The sequence below is a fragment of the Pseudoliparis swirei genome, unplaced genomic scaffold (assembly GCF_029220125.1).
Source record: "Pseudoliparis swirei isolate HS2019 ecotype Mariana Trench unplaced genomic scaffold, NWPU_hadal_v1 hadal_27, whole genome shotgun sequence".
Taxonomy (NCBI): Eukaryota; Metazoa; Chordata; class Actinopteri; order Perciformes; family Liparidae; genus Pseudoliparis; species Pseudoliparis swirei.
Window position 1 is genome coordinate 521,707 of NW_026613263.1, and position 17,455 is coordinate 539,161.

The following is a 17,455-nucleotide window of genomic DNA, read 5'->3' on the forward strand; positions in this document are numbered from 1 at the left end:
CTACTGTACTCACAGTAACATGTCAGCTCTACTGTAGACTAACAATAACATGTCAGCTCTATTGTAGACTAACAATAACATGTCAGTTCTACTGTAGACTAACAATAACATGTCAGCTCTATTGTAGACTAACAATAACATGTCAGCTCTACTGTAGACTAACAATAACATGTCAGCTCTACTGTAGACTAACAATAACATGTCAGCTCTACTGTAGACTAACAATAACATGTCAGCTCTACTGTAGACTAACAATAACATGTCAGCTCTACTGTAGACTAACAATAACATGTCAGCTCTATTGTAGACTAACAATAACATGTCAGCTCTATTGTAGACTCACAATAACATGTCAGCTCTATTGTAGACTCACAATAACATGTCAGTTCTACTGTAGACTAACAATAACATGTCAGCTCTATTGTAGACTCACAATAACATGTCAGTTCTACTGTAGACTAACAATAACATGTCAGCTCTATTGTAGACTCACAATAACATGTCAGCTCTACTGTAGACTCACAATAACATGTCAGCTCTATTGTAGACTAACAATAACATGTCAGCTCTATTGTAGACTAACAATAACATGTCAGCTCTACTGTAGACTAACAATAACATGTCAGCTCTACTGTAGACTAACAATAACATGTCAGCTCTATTGTAGACTCACAATAACATGTCAGCTCTACTGTACTCACAGTAACATGTCAGCTCTATTGTAGACTAACAATAACATGTCAGCTCTACTGTAGACTAACAATAACATGTCAGCTCTACTGTAGACTCACAGTAACATGTCAGCTCTATTGTAGACTAACAATAACATGTCAGCTCTACTGTAGACTAACAATAACATGTCAGCTCTATTGTAGACTAACAATAACATGTCAGCTCTATTGTAGACTAACAATAACATGTCAGCTCTATTGTAGACTAACAATAACATGTCAGCTCTATTGTAGACTAACAATAACATGTCAGCTCTATTGTAGACTAACAATAACATGTCAGCTCTATTGTAGACTCACAATAACATGTCAGCTCTACTGTAGACTCACAATAACATGTCAGCTCTATTGTAGACTAACAATAACATGTCAGTTCTATTGTAGACTAACAATAACATGTCAGCTCTATTGTAGACTAAGAATAACATGTCAGCTCTATTGTAGACTCACAATAACATGTCAGCTCTATTGTAGACTAACAATAACATGTCAGCTCTATTGTAGACTAACAATAACATGTCAGCTCTATTGTAGACTAACAATAACATGTCAGCTCTATTGTAGACTAACAATAACATGTCAGCTCTACTGTAGACTAACAATAACAATGTCAGCGGTATTTCACATCTCATCATATATAAAACATTAAAAATAAAGTACTGAAAGCAATATTACAAATGATAAAATGTTGCTTGTGAACACATTTGTGTGACGTATAACTCATTCAATGTTTTACGCCTTAATTGCTCAACAATGTGTTTTAAATGAGTTCATGGAGACGAAGCAGACAGCAGATCACTCGATACTCACTTTATTGTTTAAATGCAGACAACATGTTTCATGTGGAGCGACGTCTGTCTGGGTTCCTGTGTGAAGATAAAACCTGAAGCAGGTTCATGAATCAAAGACTGAAAACAAGACAACATGAAGTACCCTAACCGGCCTCTAGGCGAGCTCCATCTCCCACTTCTCCAGGAAGTCCTGCAGGTTCAGGTTGAAGACGTCGATGCCTTTGGGGGACAGGTGGACGCCGTCGGCTCGATACAGACCCGTGTTGGCGCCGCACCGGATGTTATCGTGGGTCAGCGAGGAGCCGCCCAGCTCGGACACGATGTTCTGGATCCTGCGGTTCACCGTGGTGCGGACCAGATCCACTTCGTGGTTGTCGGTCGAGTGGCGCCACACCCGGCGAGGGAGCACATTGGACCACACGAGGAGGCATTGGGGGAAGATGCTCCTCATGGAGGTCAGGTCCTTCTTGACGGAGGCCAGCAGGTCGGTGGGGCTGTCGGTGCTCAGGTCGTTGCCCCCCAGGTGCATGATGAGGACGTCCGGGTTGGGCCAGGTGACCTTCAGCTGGTGGAGCTGGGGCAGCAGCTGGGACCACGTCATGCCCTGGGTGCCCTTCCACCAGATGGTCACCTTGCTGGGGTCCATGCCCAGCTGCATACCTACCTCTGGAGACTTGGCGCGGGACTCGGCCCAGTACACCAGCGAATGGCCACAGATCCAAACGTTATTGGGCTCCCTGGCATTCGGCATGCCTAGAAAATCAACAGAGGACATTCGTAAGTCACAAGCTAAAGAACCTCGACCCCCAACATGGACACTTCTGAACAACCTTTGCAACTGATGCGTAGTTTATGATACGTGTCGTTTATGATACGTAGTTTGATACGTGTAGTTCATGATGCGCGTAGTTTATGATGCGTAGTTTATGATACGTGTAGTTTATGATACGTGTAGTTCATGATGCGTAGTTCATGATACGCGTAGTTTATGATATGTGTAGTTTATGATATGTGTAGTTTATGATACGTGTAGTTTATGATACGTGTAGTTAATGATACGCGTAGTTTATGATACGTAGTTTATGATGCGTAGTTTATGATACGTGTAGTTTATGATACGTGTAGTTCATGATACGCGTAGTTCATGATACGTGTAGTTCAAGATTACATTCTCAGACTGATCAATTCGTACAATTAAAAGATCAAAATGATCACCTACCTTCACAGCAAAGCAAACATGTGCCACGCTATCAGTTCTAAACCTGGGAGTCACTTCAAGATGAAACATTTGACAACAGGTGAGCTCTGAATAGCTTTGGTGACGTTTAGCTGTTTCATAGCATCTTAGCTAACGGAGTTAAAGTACCAACTGCCAACGCTGGACGGCTCACAAAGCCCTAGAACATTCCATTTGATCAGATTTAAAAGGTCAGTATATGCTCATTAATATTTTACTCCATCTTTGTCTTTAAAACAAAGCGTTTCCTCACTGTGCGAAGTTCACCGAGTCCAGTGTTTCATCAGGGAAAAGAAATGGAATCTCAAATAAACGACGTATGTGCTGGTTGAGTCTCATGGAGTATTAGAAGTAACCTGGTTGTAGTTCACTCATATGATGATGCAGGCACTAATTATTCGAAGGCAGCTGGACGGCTCATCCAACGTTCAGAACACCGATGGGTGATTTTCCATTTCTGTCCCAACTCCACACTGGACCTCACGTCTGAGCTGTCCTCTGGCTATCCGTCCCGCGGTGGACTGTGATGGGCTTTCATGTGAAGGGAAGTTACCTGAGCAGCATAAATAAATACAGAGAGGAGCCTCGTTGTGTTCGGAGGAGATTTAAATGCTTATGGTCTTGGTCACGGAACTGCAAAAGTACCCAGACTGAGAAATGACAGTCAGCGTTTGTGCCGATTGAGGACTGAAAAAAAGCAAGAAAACGTCCAAAAACAATCTGGAGAACAATCGTTGAGCACGTCAAGATGTAGAAACCCGTTAGCATCACAGACGAGTTCCATGACGTCTAAACATGAACAGAAACGACGGCTACGCGGAGGGCAGAAGGCTCTCAGAGTCTTGACAGCTAAACCACTAAAGACATCGATATCCGTCTGGAGACTAAAACAATGCTTACAGACTTCTACGTTAGCTCCCTGAGCTAACATTAGCTTCACACAACAGGCTAGTTTAAAGACCAGAATCCAGAGGGTCCAACTCAGACGGAAAAAACGTAAACTACAAACTTAGTGGAGAGATATGTTAAACTGATGGTTCTCAATAATAATCAAGTGGTTGATGTGAGGTATAGAGTTACTTACCATATCGATGACAGACTACCAGTAAGTCGGGCTTGAAAATGCCGAAGCTAACGATGTCTGACTGATTCCTAAATGAAGTTAAACGCTCTCTACGTTAGCTTCCTGAGCTAACACGTCTTTTCACCAGCTGAAATAGAAGTTCATAGAAATCAAACGGTCCCGATTCATAGAAACACTAATGTCAGACACTTATTCAGAATTTAGCTTGGACAAGATTATCATGGAATATAATGACAAGGAAAATGTAGCATGACCTCATAGGACCCCAACGGTAAAAGCTCTCCGTTAGCTTCCTGAGCTAACATTAGCTTTAGGCAAAAAAGTTAAGCTAGGTCAAGGCTAGAAATTCAATATTCAGTGATTACATACATATTTTAGGTTGTATGTGACATATCTGAGACATATTTAGCTTCAACACAATGCTTTACTATTTATTATTATATGACTAATGGCCATGCTAAAGTTAATGACATCGCTTAGCTCTTAATAATGTACGATATTCATTCTTGATAAGGACATCTTACCGATGATCCAACATGACGGAGGAAGCTCATAAAAATGTAAAATATTCATTCTCGATAATATCTGACCGGTGACCCCACATGCCGGAGAAGGACCGCGGTCCCAACCGCGCTGGGAGGACACGCGAGGCCCGGTGTCGTAAAACAAGCACTGAACATGGCTTCCGCTTTCTGTAACCTGACCCAGAATGCATTAGTTCGGTTCTTCCTTCAATAGAATGAAAAATAAATTTCACAGAAAATCAAAGTAAAACGGCAAACCATTTTCACAACTGGCATGAACCAGTTTCTGGAGGAAACGTGTATTCATCTAGCGAGCTCAACAGCCCCGAGATGTTCACATCGATAGCCACCGGCTACCAGGCGGCGGATTATTTAAACCATGTGTGAAAGACACCTAAACTCATCCTGGACCAGTCGTGTTGCTCGTGCTGCTCAAAACATCTGAACCGTCACGTTTCCTTTGAGTTTCATGCCGTTAGCGTCGTAACTAGCTGACATGAGCATTACTACCCCAGTACTACCTACTTAGTACTACACATAGTAGTACAGATGGAGCGGTTCAAGGGCTTCATCCTTAATCTTTCTAGCTGTATTCAAACAGCAGCGTGTAGTTACGGGATTTACTTTCAACTCCCAGCGATTAGCTTAGCATGTTCAGCTAGCTAGTTTACACTCAGTACAACAGGAGTTCCTTTAGCATCCGTCTCTCTGCTCGTCCTGAAAGTATCGCCCGCGGCCGCCGGCTTGAAGCTCGTTGTGTACCGTCCTCTTCATCTCTTTGGCACAATGACTTCACTCAGCAGCAGTACAACAATAATACTATCATAACAGTATGGAGTCAAAGGGATCGTTGTTTTTGAGACCGCAAAACCGTAAAGGTTACTTTCAAGTAACTAGTTCTCACCAAAGCCTGGCTAACTGTTGGGGGAAAATACATTTTAAACTGCTCAAAGTAACTGTTCAGCATCTTTGATATGTTTGGCCCCGAATGTAAAATAAATGACATGCAGCTGTTAACTTGAAAATAAACATCTTTGATTAACTAGTACAAGGAGAAAATCACTTTAAGCTTAACTCACAAATCCCTGGAACTCAAAAGGTTGCTAATTAAGTTGAACATATGAAAGTGAAAATGTTGATACCTGGGAAGATCCGAACGCCGTCCTTCCACTCTGCACTCTGGTGCTTGCGGCTGAGCCAATCTTTGTAGTACTGCTCCCTCTTCACTAAAACCCTCTGGTTGTACAAATCCAGCTGCAACACAAACACATGCAGAGTCAACGCTTCCCCTAGTGCCCGTCCATCCCTTCTCAGGGTTCTACTTCAGTGTGCCGGGTCACCAGGGAGGACATGAGACCCACAGCAGATGCACATCCTGAGACAGGTGGAGTAAGCCCCTCACAGGACAAGCAATGAATTGCATTGGTCCATTACAAAGTGAACTTAGACCACACCCGTCTTCTTCTTCTTTACATGGTCAGTAAGTCTGACCCGACTCGTTTACTTGTAATGAAGTGATCATACCTTCTCCTGCTGTTTGTTCTTGATTTCATCATCGGCCTCGGCCGAGGTCTGATGACAGGAGGCTGACGGAGGGACGTTGGGCAGACTGAACTGGACAGATTTGACCGGTTTGGCTGGTGGTTGCACAGCCAGAGATTTCACCGTCTCTATGACCTTCAGGCATCTGGCCACTGTGGTAGAGATGGTGGATTGGCTAACGCTGACTGGACTCAATGTTGCAGGTGTCGTTGGTGGCGGTGATACCGTGATTAAAGGCTGCAACGGACTGGAGGAGCTAAGGGGTGGCGCTGCAGAAGGTTGGCCAATAAAAGGAAAGGCGGTATGAGTGGAGGGTGGAGCAAAACAAGGTGGTCCGGAAGTATACCGGGGTGGAGGTCCAGGAGGAGGTCCTGGAGAAGGCTGCGCAGAACGCCGGGGAGGAGGTCCAGGGGGAGGTCCTGGAGGAAGTCCAAATCTTTGGGACGGTTGCCCAACTGCAGAAGAAACTGGAGAACCTGTGCTGGAGGTTGTGGGACTCTGCTCTGGAGCAATGTGGGTCGTGACTCCAAGGGGCCAGTTGATGGGTGGGGGTGGATGTTGGTAGTGCGCAGGCAGAGGCCCAGGAGAAGCTGTTGGAGACAGAGTGGTGGAGGGTGTGCTCCCCATCGTCTTGGTCAGACTCTGCTGCTGTTGCGCCTTCTGGAGTGCCTCCAGCTCCTGCTGGTCCAGGAATCCTTCATACTCAGAGACAGCTTTTAATTTGCCAAGTGGCTCCAAACTGGAGGACCTCGTAGCCGAGGGGGAACCAGTTCTACCCATTTGACGGTTTTCCGTTGAGGATATCAAAGCCTCTCTTTCTGAGGATGAGGATTTCGGGGTGTAGATTTTCTCTTGGGCCCGGCTCGCCAGCGTAGACATTTCTCCTGTACTCAGCTTCAGGCCAATTGTACGGAGTAGACTTTGGATCTTGACGTAGGGTTCCGTGTCGTCCTTTGGTTCCTCACTCGTTCTCTCGACCGAGGATCTTTTAGGGCTTAGCTGGGTACGTTTCCCCTCCAGAGCAAGACTGCTGCTGGGTTGCTCTGGAGCCAAACCTACGATACAAGAGAAACCACTGCCATCCTGAAGCGCCCGCTCATGAGGCAGGAGGTCATCATTCACATGAACCGCTTCAGATTTCTTTTCAGCGTCCACCTTTTTATTGAGCATGTCAAGGAAGCGATCAAGGGGCTGTTTCACAGATGAAGGTGCCTGGCATGGAGTCGTGTTCTCCAGAGTGAGAGAGGGGCTTCTCTGAAGCGGTTCTGTGGGAGGAGGTCTCAGAGAGGGTTGGGAAGATGAAGTCGCAGCAGTATTCATCAAGGACGGTTGAGCGGAGGCAGAAGGAACTTGGGAAGGCTGAGAATAAGGTGAGGGATCACGGGGTTGTGGAGACTGGCTCCGTCGGACAGGATAGGGATCCTTGTACGGTCGGTCCGGGTACAAGTAGTGATCTTCATACGGTTCGTCATAAACATCGTAGCGGTCAGTGTAGCGGTGGCTTGCAGCAGGAAGGCCACCGTAGGAAGCTTCACCAAAGGGACGAGTGTCATAAGGGCGCTCGGCGTAGGGGCGACTGGCGAACGGATCCCCAGGGCGCTCGGTGTACCGCCGGTCTGGGTAGGGACTGTACGGCTGCTCATAGTAAGGGCCGTCGTAGGGCTGAGAGGAATGATGCAGGTAATCGGGTCCGTCTGGCCGTTTCTTCAGGATGGACCGGACCGGTTTGTACTCCGTGAGAGGGACGGCGATCCGGCCATGGTCATAGTCTATGCAGGTCCTCTGTCCAGGGTCGATGTCCACCAGAGACTTCTTGTAGGCGATCATGTCGTTCAGCTCCTCCAGCTCCCGCTTCTTCCTCGCCAGCTCGTCGTCCACGACTCCACCACCGCGTCGGGGAGGGCTCGGCTCCCTCCTCCTCTTGTGACTCTCCTCGGGTTCTCTGCTGGTTTTGTGCCTCTTCTTGACGGCCCTCTCCTTGCTCCTGCTACGGCTCCTGCTAGAGCTCCGGCTTCGGCTCTTTGTGCGGCTCTTGGTGGGCCGGCTGGGTCTCTCGCGGCTCCGGCTCCGCTTGTACCGGCTGTCTTTGTGGCCGCGGTCGGTGCTGGTGCTGCGTCTCTTTTTGATGATGCGCCCAAACTGGTCTCTGGGCGGACTCCTGCTCCTGGCCCCACTCCTGCTCCTACTCGGACTCCTGCTCCTGCTCCTGGCCCTACTCCTGCTCCTACTCGGACTCCTGCTCCGGCCATATTTACGTTGAGTGGCTCTGTAATCTCTTCTGCCGACACTGGTCTTGCTGTCCTGCGTTCTAAGATTCTTCACCACGGCCTTCAGCTTGTCGCTCTCTGGCTTTTCTTTTCTGAAAAGTCAGGCATGCTTATTAGAATCATTGTTTAGATGCCGATGTGTCATTTAGTAATCTTACTCAATAATAGGTAAATATTTGATTGTTAAGGATGAACAAGGTAATGTTTATGTTCTACCAGAACAACAATGTTCTCCAAAAAGTAAAGACTCACTCTTCTGTGTCTTCTGTCTTCAGCTTGATGGTCATCTAGCAGCAACATGCACACAAAGAAAAACAATGATGTCATCAAACATCACAGCAATGCTTGGTTTGTTAAACACAAGCGGTCAATTCATGAAAACATACACAGCTCTAAAAGTATTCTGAAAATAAATCAAGCTGACGTGGAAGTTAATAATCTAATAAAAGATGTCTTCTCTGTAAACATCAGAGAGCACCGCCTCACCTTCCCTTTGTTCGCCCCGACTCCACCCAGCTTACGGGCGGGGAGGAAGACGCTCTCGCTGAAGCGCTTGATCCTGATGGCCTGGTTCCCCCCGTCGGCCGTCTCGTGCTGCGAGGAACAGAGCAACGTTCTGTTGAGGGTCCCAACTCCAAACTAGGACGCCCAAAGGATTCAGATATGCACCGAGGGAAGTAACAGGACCAGGAGGACCAGGACTCACCGGGACCACGCTGAACTCAACCTTCTCGTTGAGTTCCAGCCTCTTCTTCTCGATCACCTCCGACATGTGGAAGTAGAGCTGAGGGTTCTGAGCACACTTGATGAGTCCGGAGGCGTGAGAGAACTCGATCACGATGCCCTGGGGAGAGGAACACACACCATGAGGAGGAGTCCTCCTCCTCCTCCTCCTCCTGAAGGACCTACGTGTCGCCGCTGTTCGATGGACTCCTCGAAGGAGTCGGGGAGGATCTCCACGAAGGCGGCTCGCTCCTCTCTGGTCTCTCCGTTGGTGGCGATGTTGAAGCGCACCTTCACAGATGAGAACGTCACACACAGACCTTCGCATGCAGGGATGCCACGAGGCTGCTGCACACAACAACAACAACAACAACCACCACCCAGAGTGAGGCGCCACCTTGTCTCCGTCCAGCATGGTGGCGCTGCTCAGCAGGTCTCCGGGGCCGAAGGGGAGGAGCTTCTGTTGGCCGTCGATGGTCATCACCAGGCGGCCCATCTCGGGGAGCGGCTTCACTGCAGCTGGAGACGCCGGCAGGTTCTCCTTCTCCTCCTCCTTCTCCTCCTCCTCCTCCTCCTCCTCCTCCTCCGGTTTGCCTTCCGCCTCTTCCTTCTCATCTTCATTAATTTTCTCCTCTTTGATTTGGACCTACGGGTCAGAGAACATGTCATTCCACATGTTTACGGCTAAATAAACTGAATAAATACTGAAGCACTTGTTGGGAGGTCTTTGCACCTGGAGCGTCTGAGCACTTCCTTGATCCCCCGGGTTCTCCTTCTTGATCTCCTTCCGTGGGTATTTGGAGATGGCTTTGAGGACGGTGCCTTGGAATCGCTCCTTGCTGACGTCGTCCAGCGTGTCGGGGTTTCTCACCCGGAGGCCGAGGGGCGTCCACTGTGGAGCAGGTGGAGGTCAGCAGGTGGAGGTCATGCTCAGTAACCACATAGTTATATAACACCGTCCCGCTTTGAGACATCTCAACTACTCACTCAACTTAAAACCGTAAACTCAACTCAATAAAATCTTAAACTCAACTCAATAAAACCGGAAACTCAACTCAATAAAACCGGAAACTCAACTCAATAAAACGTTAAACTCAACTCAATAAAACCGGAAACTCAACTCAATAAAACCTTAAACTCAACTTACTTTGCATTTGGCTGCTGCCAACGCCGCCGACACCTCCTCCCTCTTCTTCCTCTCCACTTCTCTCCGTCGCTCCTCCAGCTGCTGCGCCCTCCTCTTCCTCTCCTCTTCCTCTTGTTTCCGCCTCTCCTCCTCCTCCCTCTTCTTTTTCTTCTCCTCCTCCTCCCTCTTCTTCTGCTCCTCCAGGATCTGGTCCTCGATCCTCTTGGTCCTCAGCAGCCTGATGGCTCTCTTTGTGGACTTCACCTGCTCAAAAGGAGGCAAAGTGCCAGGATGTGAAAGCGGCTCACTTCCTGTCTGTGGCGGCCGTCCCTCAGACTCACCATGGCGACCGTGAACTCCACCTCCTTGTGGATGTCGCTGCTGTTGAACTTGAGTTCGCTGAAGTTCTCGCAGATGTCAAAAGGAAGCTCCCCGTGCTCCTCGGAGTTGACGATTCCTTCTTCTGGCCCCAGGAAGGTGACGATGGCCTGAAACACAGAGGTCAGCTTCACTCACCACCGAAGAAGAAGAGTAAGAAGAAGAGGCTCCCCGGCGTCACGCACCAGCTCTCTCTTCTCCTTGGTGTAGCTGAAGGTGAAGGGGATCTTGGGCTTGATGTTGGCCGCCCTCCTCTTCCCGCTCAGGACGTCCACCAGCAGGTTGATCAGCACGTGGTCGTTCCTCAGCAGCGTGACGCCGCAGTCCCGGTGGTCGAAGGTCACGTTGGTCTTCAGGGGGCCGATGTTGGCGTGGATCTGACCCGGGTAACCCTGCAGGTTGGGCTGAGAGGGAGGAGCCATCAGAGGTCTACGTTCTGAGGGAGGAGCCATCGGAGGTCTACGTTCTGAGGGAGGAGCCATCGGAGGTCTACGTTCTGAGGGAGGAGCCATCGGTCTCACCATGGGCTCTATGATTGGCTGGCTGACGATGCCCTCATACAGCTCCGTGTCCAGCTTCATGTTGGCCTTCCCGTTCAGCCAGCAGTCGTCGTCCCTGGCGGCGGCGCTGTGGGCGGCGCTGTGGGCGGCGCTGTGGGCGGCGGCGTGGGTGGCTGCAGAGAAGGTGAGGAGGAGGGGCTCCTTCACGCGGCGGATCCTGATGGCCCGCTTGCCGCCCCTCAGCTGAGGACAACAACAGTGTTACTGGACGAACTCCCGGCCTCCAGTCCAGAGGGGCGCTCCTCACCGTCGCCGCGGTGAACTCCACCTCCTCGTTGACGTCCTCGTCGGTGAACTCGATGTCGCTGAAGTTCTCTGTGACGTGGAAGGGAAGCTCGCCGTGCGCCGCACAGCGGATGACGCCGTCGCCGTCCTTCAGGCTGACGATGACGCCCTACGAGAAACACGGAGACAGGAGCTGAGCCTCGGGGACCTTCAGGGGACCTTCAGGCCGACGTGGTCCAGACGGGCTCCTTCAGGACCTGCTCCCGGGTCTCGTTGGTGCTGCTGAAGGTGGAGGGGATCTGGGGCTTGATGTTCGTGGCCCTCCTCTTCTCGCTCACGATGTCGGTCATCAGGTTGATGAGCACCTGGTCCTTCTTCAGCAGCGTCACCGTGCTGTCCCTCCGGTCGAAGGTCAGGTTGGTCCTCAGCGGCCCGATGTCCACGTGGACCTGACCCGGGTACTGCCGCTCGCCGGGCTGCACCGGACAAGAGAAGACCGTTAGCGACAGGGAACCGGACGGGGGGGGGGGGTCCGACCCACCTGAGGCTCGGCGATGGGCTGGCTGACCACCGCCTCGTAGATCTCCGTGTCCACGTTCTCGGTTCCCCCAGGAGCCACCTTCACGTCCGTCGCTATGCAACCGTTCTGCTTCAAAACACAACCGGCGGGTTCAGACGTCACCGGAGGAAGAAGAAGACTCTTCTGCTGCTCTGACACGCCCTGCTCGAGGCAGCCCTACCTTCTCCTTGCAGGCGGTGAAGTGGACTCGGACCCCGGGCTTCATGGCTTTTGGGTTTCCAAAGAAGGCGGCGAAGCTGAAGTTGAACTTCTCCAGATCTTCTCTCTCGATGTAGCCGAAGGAGGGCTGAGGATCAGACAGGCGGACTCAGATTACAGCCTGGATCTGGATTCAGGCGGACTCAGGTAGACCCTCGTCGTCCCTCCAACAGAGACAACGCTGTTCTCTGAACTCCCTGAACATGAAACTAGATGATGTCATCACGAGTTACCCCGATGAAGGAGATGATCCCTGTAGACCGGCCCGGCGGAGGCCTGAGGACACAGACACACGCCGTCAGAGACCACCACAGAAGAAGAGACAACCTGCAGCGCCCCGCAGCGGACTTACTTATCAAACGTGCGTTTCCCCAGAAGACCCAGAGCTCTGTTGATCTTGGGGGGTTCAGGTCTCGGGGCGGGGGGGTCCGCCACAGGAGGTCTGGTGCCGGGCGCCTCCTCTGCGGTCTTACTGTCCGCCAGAACCGACTCAGAGACCGGAGCGGAGATCAAGGCTTTGATCTGGAAACACAGACCACATCGACACTGAAGACCTCTCAGTCCTCCAGGAGGACTAGTGAGGGTTAGTTAGACCTGAAGACCAGTAGTAGACCAGTGGAGGACCACTACCCCAGACCAGTGGAGGACCACTACCCCAGACCAGTGGAGAACCACTACCCCAGACCAGTAGAGAACCACTACCCAAGACCAGTGGAGAACCACTACCCAAGACCAGTAGAGAACCACTACCCAGACCAGTAGAGAACCACTACCCCAGACCAGTGGAGAACCACTACCCCAGACCAGTAGAGAACCACTACCCAGACCAGTAGAGAACCACTACCCCAGACCAGTGGAGAACCACTACCCCAGACCAGTAGAGAACCACTACCCCAGACCAGTGGAGGACCACTACCCAAGACCAGTAGAGAACCACTACCCAGACCAGTAGAGAACCACTACCCCAGACCAGTGGAGGACCACTACCCAAGACCAGTAGAGAACCACTACCCAGACCAGTAGAGAACCACTACCCCAGACCAGTGGAGGACCACTACCCAGACCAGTGGAGGACCACTACCCCAGACCAGTAGAGAACCACTACCCCAGACCAGTGGAGAACCACTACCCCAGACCAGTGGAGGACCACTACCCCAGACCAGTAGAGAACCACTACCCCAGACCAGTGGAGAACCACTACCCCAGACCAGTAGAGAACCACTACCCCAGACCAGTGGAGAACCACTACCCAAGACCAGTAGAGAACCACTACCCAGACCAGTAGAGAACCACTACCCAGACCAGTAGAGAACCACTACCCCAGACCAGTAGAGAACCACTACCCAGACCAGTAGAGAACCACTACCCCAGACCAGTGGAGAACCACTACCCCAGACCAGTAGAGAACCACTACCCCAGACCAGTAGAGAACCACTACCCCAGACCAGTGGAGAACCACTACCCCAGACCAGTAGAGAACCACTACCCAGACCAGTAGAGAACCACTACCCCAGACCAGTAGAGAACCACTACCCCAGACCAGTGAGATCCACTACCCCAGACCAGTAGAGAACCACTACCCAGACCAGTAGAGAACCACTACCCCAGACCAGTGGAGGACCACTACCCAGACCAGTGGAGGACCACTACCCCAGACCAGTAGAGAACCACTACCCCAGACCAGTAGAGAACCACTACCCCAGACCAGTGGAGAACCACTACCCCAGACCAGTGGAGAACCACTACCCCAGACCAGTGTAGGACCACTACCCAGACCAGTGGCGAACCACTACCCCAGACCAGTGGAGAACCACTACCCAAGACAAGTAGAGAACCACTACCCAGACCAGTAGAGAACCACTACCCCAGACCAGTGGAGAACCACTACCCCAGACCAGTGGAGGACCACTACCCCAGACCAGTGGAGAACCACTACCCCAGACCAGTAGAGAACCACTACCCCAGACCAGTGGAGAACCACTACCCCAGACCAGTAGCGAACCACTACCCCAGACTAGTGGAGAACCACTACCCCAGACCAGTGGAGAACCACTACCACAGACCAGTGGAGAACCACTACCCCAGACCAGTGGAGAACCACTACCCCAGACCAGTGGAGACCCCAGACCAGTGGAGGACCACTACCCCAGACCAGTAGAGAACCACTACCCCAGACCAGTGGAGACCCCAGACCAGTGGAGACCCCAGACCAGTGGAGACCCCAGACCAGTGGAGACCCCAGACCAGTGGAGACCCCCAGACCAGTGGAGGACCACTACCACAGACCAGTGGAGAACCACTACCCCAGACCAGTGGAGAACCACTACCCCAGACCAGTGGAGAACCACTACCCCAGACCAGTAGAGAACCACTACCCCAGACCAGTGGAGGACCACTACCACAGACCAGTGGAGACCCCCAGACCAGTGGAGGACCACTACCACAGACCAGTGGAGACCCCCAGACCAGTGGAGACCCCAGACCAGTAGAGAACCACTACCCCAGACCAGTGGAGAACCACTACCCCAGACCAGTGGAGGACCACTACCCCAGACCAGTGGAGAACCACTACCCCAGACCAGTAGAGAACCACTACCTCAGACCAGTGGAGGACCACTACCCCAGACCAGTGGAGGACCACTACCCCAGACCAGTAGAGAACCACTACCCCAGACCAGTAGAGAACCACTACCCCAGACCAGTGGAGAACCAGGAGATAAACCGGGTCTGTTAAAACCTCATCCTCACAGGGACCAGGTCTGTACTCACCCACTCAGGCTGGTCCGGCGGGGGGTGGAGCATGGCCTCCTCCACCACGTCCTGAACACAGAGAAGCTCGTCAGTCACCCAACACCACCACTAAGACAGAGGACCGGGGGACCGGCTCACCTGTCCCATCCAGCCTGGGGGGGGGAAGCTCAGGTAGCCCATAGGAGGGGGGACGGGCACCGGTCCGTAGGCCGCGGGGTCTGGGGGAGGAACCGGTGCTACGGATCCGGATGGAGCGGTCTCGAGCCCCCAGCCAGGGGGTCCCCAGCCCGGAGGTCTCCAGTCCTCAGGGTGGGGGGGTCTCCAGTCCTCAGGGTGGGGGGGTCTCCAGTCATCCGGGTGAGGGGGTCTCCAGTCGTCCGGGTGAGGGGGTCTCCAGTCGTCCGGGTGAGGGGGTCTCCAGTCGTTCGGGTGAGGGGGTCTCCAGTCCTCAGGGTGAGGGGGTCTCCAGTCCTCAGGGTGAAGCCCCCAGCCCGGGGGCGGGGATGGTCCTCTCGGACCCCACCCTCCGGGGGGCGGAGGTGGACCCCATTCCTCAGGCGGCAGAGGCCACCCTCCGAGCGGCGCGGGGCCCCAGTCCTCCGGGTGCGGAGGAGGACCCCAGCCCCCCGGCGGAGGGGGGCCCATGGGGTGTCGGGTCCGCATGGGTCTCATGTCGTCACCGGGACAAAGCAGCACGCGACGGACTGAACTCCCGTACCATCAAACACGACACAAAGAAGTCACTACGACGTCGGTTAACTTGAATAAACTAAAGTATTTATATTTAAAAAAGCGTAAAGCTGATCAAACACCGACGGACTGCAATGGCGTTGTTGGTCTTCTTCTGCTTCCGCTTCTTCTTCTTCGTGAGTTTTAATGGCAGACGACGCGCTACAGCGCACTGCGGTGGAAACAGGTACTGCAACCCACTGTCCCCCGACGGAGGAAAATATGATTAAATATTAATATAATAAAATAAATTCTGTATGGTTAAAAATAAAAATATTAACAAAATGTATTCATTCGTTAAATATACATTTAATATAATAAACTCAGTTGTTAAATATAAATATAATTAAATAAACAGCCATTAAATATGAATATAATTAAATATATAAATAAATAAACTCAAGAGTAGTTTGATATAAATAAATAAAGAGTCGTTCTGCAGCATAAAAGCTTTTATTTAGTTTGATGCTGAAGTCGCTCGACAGAAACCAGAAGAACCTTCTGGAACATCAACAAACAGGGAGCCGGTACAGCTGGGCCAGACCCACACGTCAGAGTCTGGACCCAGACCCACACGTCAGAGTCTGGACCCAGACCCACACGTGGCCCTGTGGACCTCAGAAACCTCTGACTCTACAAACACGTATAAAAAGCTTGTGTGGTAAAAATAAAGCAAGGCCCAGCGTGAGATGATCAATAACTCGGATCAATAATCCTTTGATCACAACAGGAGATCCTTCATCATCAACGAAAACCAGGACCGCCACCGGATCCAGAACCGGGCTCAGTCCAGAAGAAAGTCTGCTATTTGAACCCAAAAGTCATTTCACACTGGTTCAATCTGTTGAACTGGTTAAACCGGTTTAACTGGTTTTAAACTATATTTAGCTCACCTTGTTCAAAGTGGCTTTAATAAACAATACAACTCATATTTATAATTTATTCTCACAATTTAAAGACTAAGAATTTAAATATTAAACTCTTCAGGTCTCTGATCTCATGAAAACAGACGGAATACAGGAAGTGGAAAACAGAGCAGCGGTGTTGGCGGTGGTGGGCGGGGCTTCAGGGGAGGGGGCGTGGCCTCTCAGTCAAAGGGGCTGAAGTCCCTCTCCAGGTTCTCTGACTCGTCGTCGTCGGAGAAGAAGTCGTCCACGGCATCCTCGTCGTAGTCCTCGTGCCACTCGGGGACGTACTCCTCGTCGTCATCCTCGCCGCCGTAGTTGTTGTCCTCAGAGTCGCTGGACGCCTCGGACCTGAGAAACCAACGGATCGTGGTCTTCATCGGCAGAAACCTCCTCTAGACTCTAAAGACCTCCTCTAGACTCTAAAGACCTTCATCTTCTCTAGACTCTAAAGACCTCCACCTCCTCTAGACTCCAAAGACCTTCATCTTGTCTAGACTCTAAAGACCTCCACCTCCTCTAAACTCCAAAGACCTTCATCTTCTCTAGACTCTAAAGACCTCCACCTCCTCTAGACTCCAAAGACCTTCATCTTCTCTAGATTCTAAAGACCTTCATCTTCTCTAGACTCTAAAGACCTTCTCTAGACTCTAAAGACCTCCTCTAGACTCTAAAGACCTTCTCTAGACTCTAAAGACCTTCTCTAGACTCTAAAGACCTTCATCTTCTCTAGACTCTAAAGACCTTCTCTAGACTCTAAAGACCTCCTCTAGACTCTAAAGACCTTCACCTCCTCTAGACTCTAAAGACCTTCATCTTCTCTAGACTCTAAAGACCTTCTCTAGACTCTAAAGACCTCCTCTAGACTCTAAAGACCTTCATCTTCTCTAGACTCTAAAGACCTTCATCTTCTCTAGACTCTAAAGACCTCCTCTAGACTCTAAAGACCTCCTCTAGACTCTAAAGACCTTCTCTAGACTCTGAAGACCTTCATCTCCTCTAGACTCTAAAGACCTCCACCTCCTCTAGACTCCAAAGACCTTCATCTTCTCTAGACTCTAAAGACCTTCATCTTCTCTAGACTCTAAAGACCTCCTCTAGACT

The 17,455-nt window shown here is 50.8% G+C and overlaps 2 protein-coding genes across 3 annotated transcripts in view; both read right to left on the reverse strand.

Moving 5' to 3' along the window:
* Window positions 1-1,526: 1,526 nt before the first annotated feature.
* Window positions 1,527-15,531, reverse strand: si:dkeyp-121d4.3 (uncharacterized). Of its 2 annotated transcripts, none has more exons than XM_056410806.1 (21): window positions 14,856-15,531; window positions 14,736-14,786; window positions 12,319-12,488; window positions 12,200-12,242; window positions 11,929-12,054; window positions 11,730-11,834; window positions 11,446-11,664; window positions 11,211-11,357; window positions 10,925-11,146; window positions 10,589-10,807; window positions 10,367-10,513; window positions 10,047-10,289; window positions 9,633-9,791; window positions 9,297-9,545; window positions 9,086-9,190; window positions 8,883-9,020; window positions 8,663-8,770; window positions 8,429-8,463; window positions 5,892-8,268; window positions 5,510-5,621; window positions 1,527-2,275 (listed from the first exon to the last, which is right to left on the reverse strand). In XM_056410806.1, exons 1-21 carry the CDS (start codon window positions 15,387-15,389, stop codon window positions 1,677-1,679), a joined length of 6,108 nt encoding a protein of 2,035 aa, XP_056266781.1. In that variant the 5' UTR covers window positions 15,390-15,531; the 3' UTR covers window positions 1,527-1,676. The 2 variants fall into 2 exon arrangements, with proteins under 2 accessions (XP_056266781.1, XP_056266780.1); XM_056410805.1 differs by having other exon boundaries at window positions 11,730-11,837.
* A 349-nt stretch (window positions 15,532-15,880) lies between these two features.
* Window positions 15,881-17,455, reverse strand: part of LOC130191138 (cullin-9) — a 42,467-nt gene continuing 40,892 nt past the window's right edge. Inside the window, 1 exon segment of the mRNA XM_056410802.1 lies at window positions 15,881-16,702. Coding sequence (XP_056266777.1) covers window positions 16,534-16,702 — 169 coding nt within the window. The 3' untranslated portion in view covers window positions 15,881-16,533.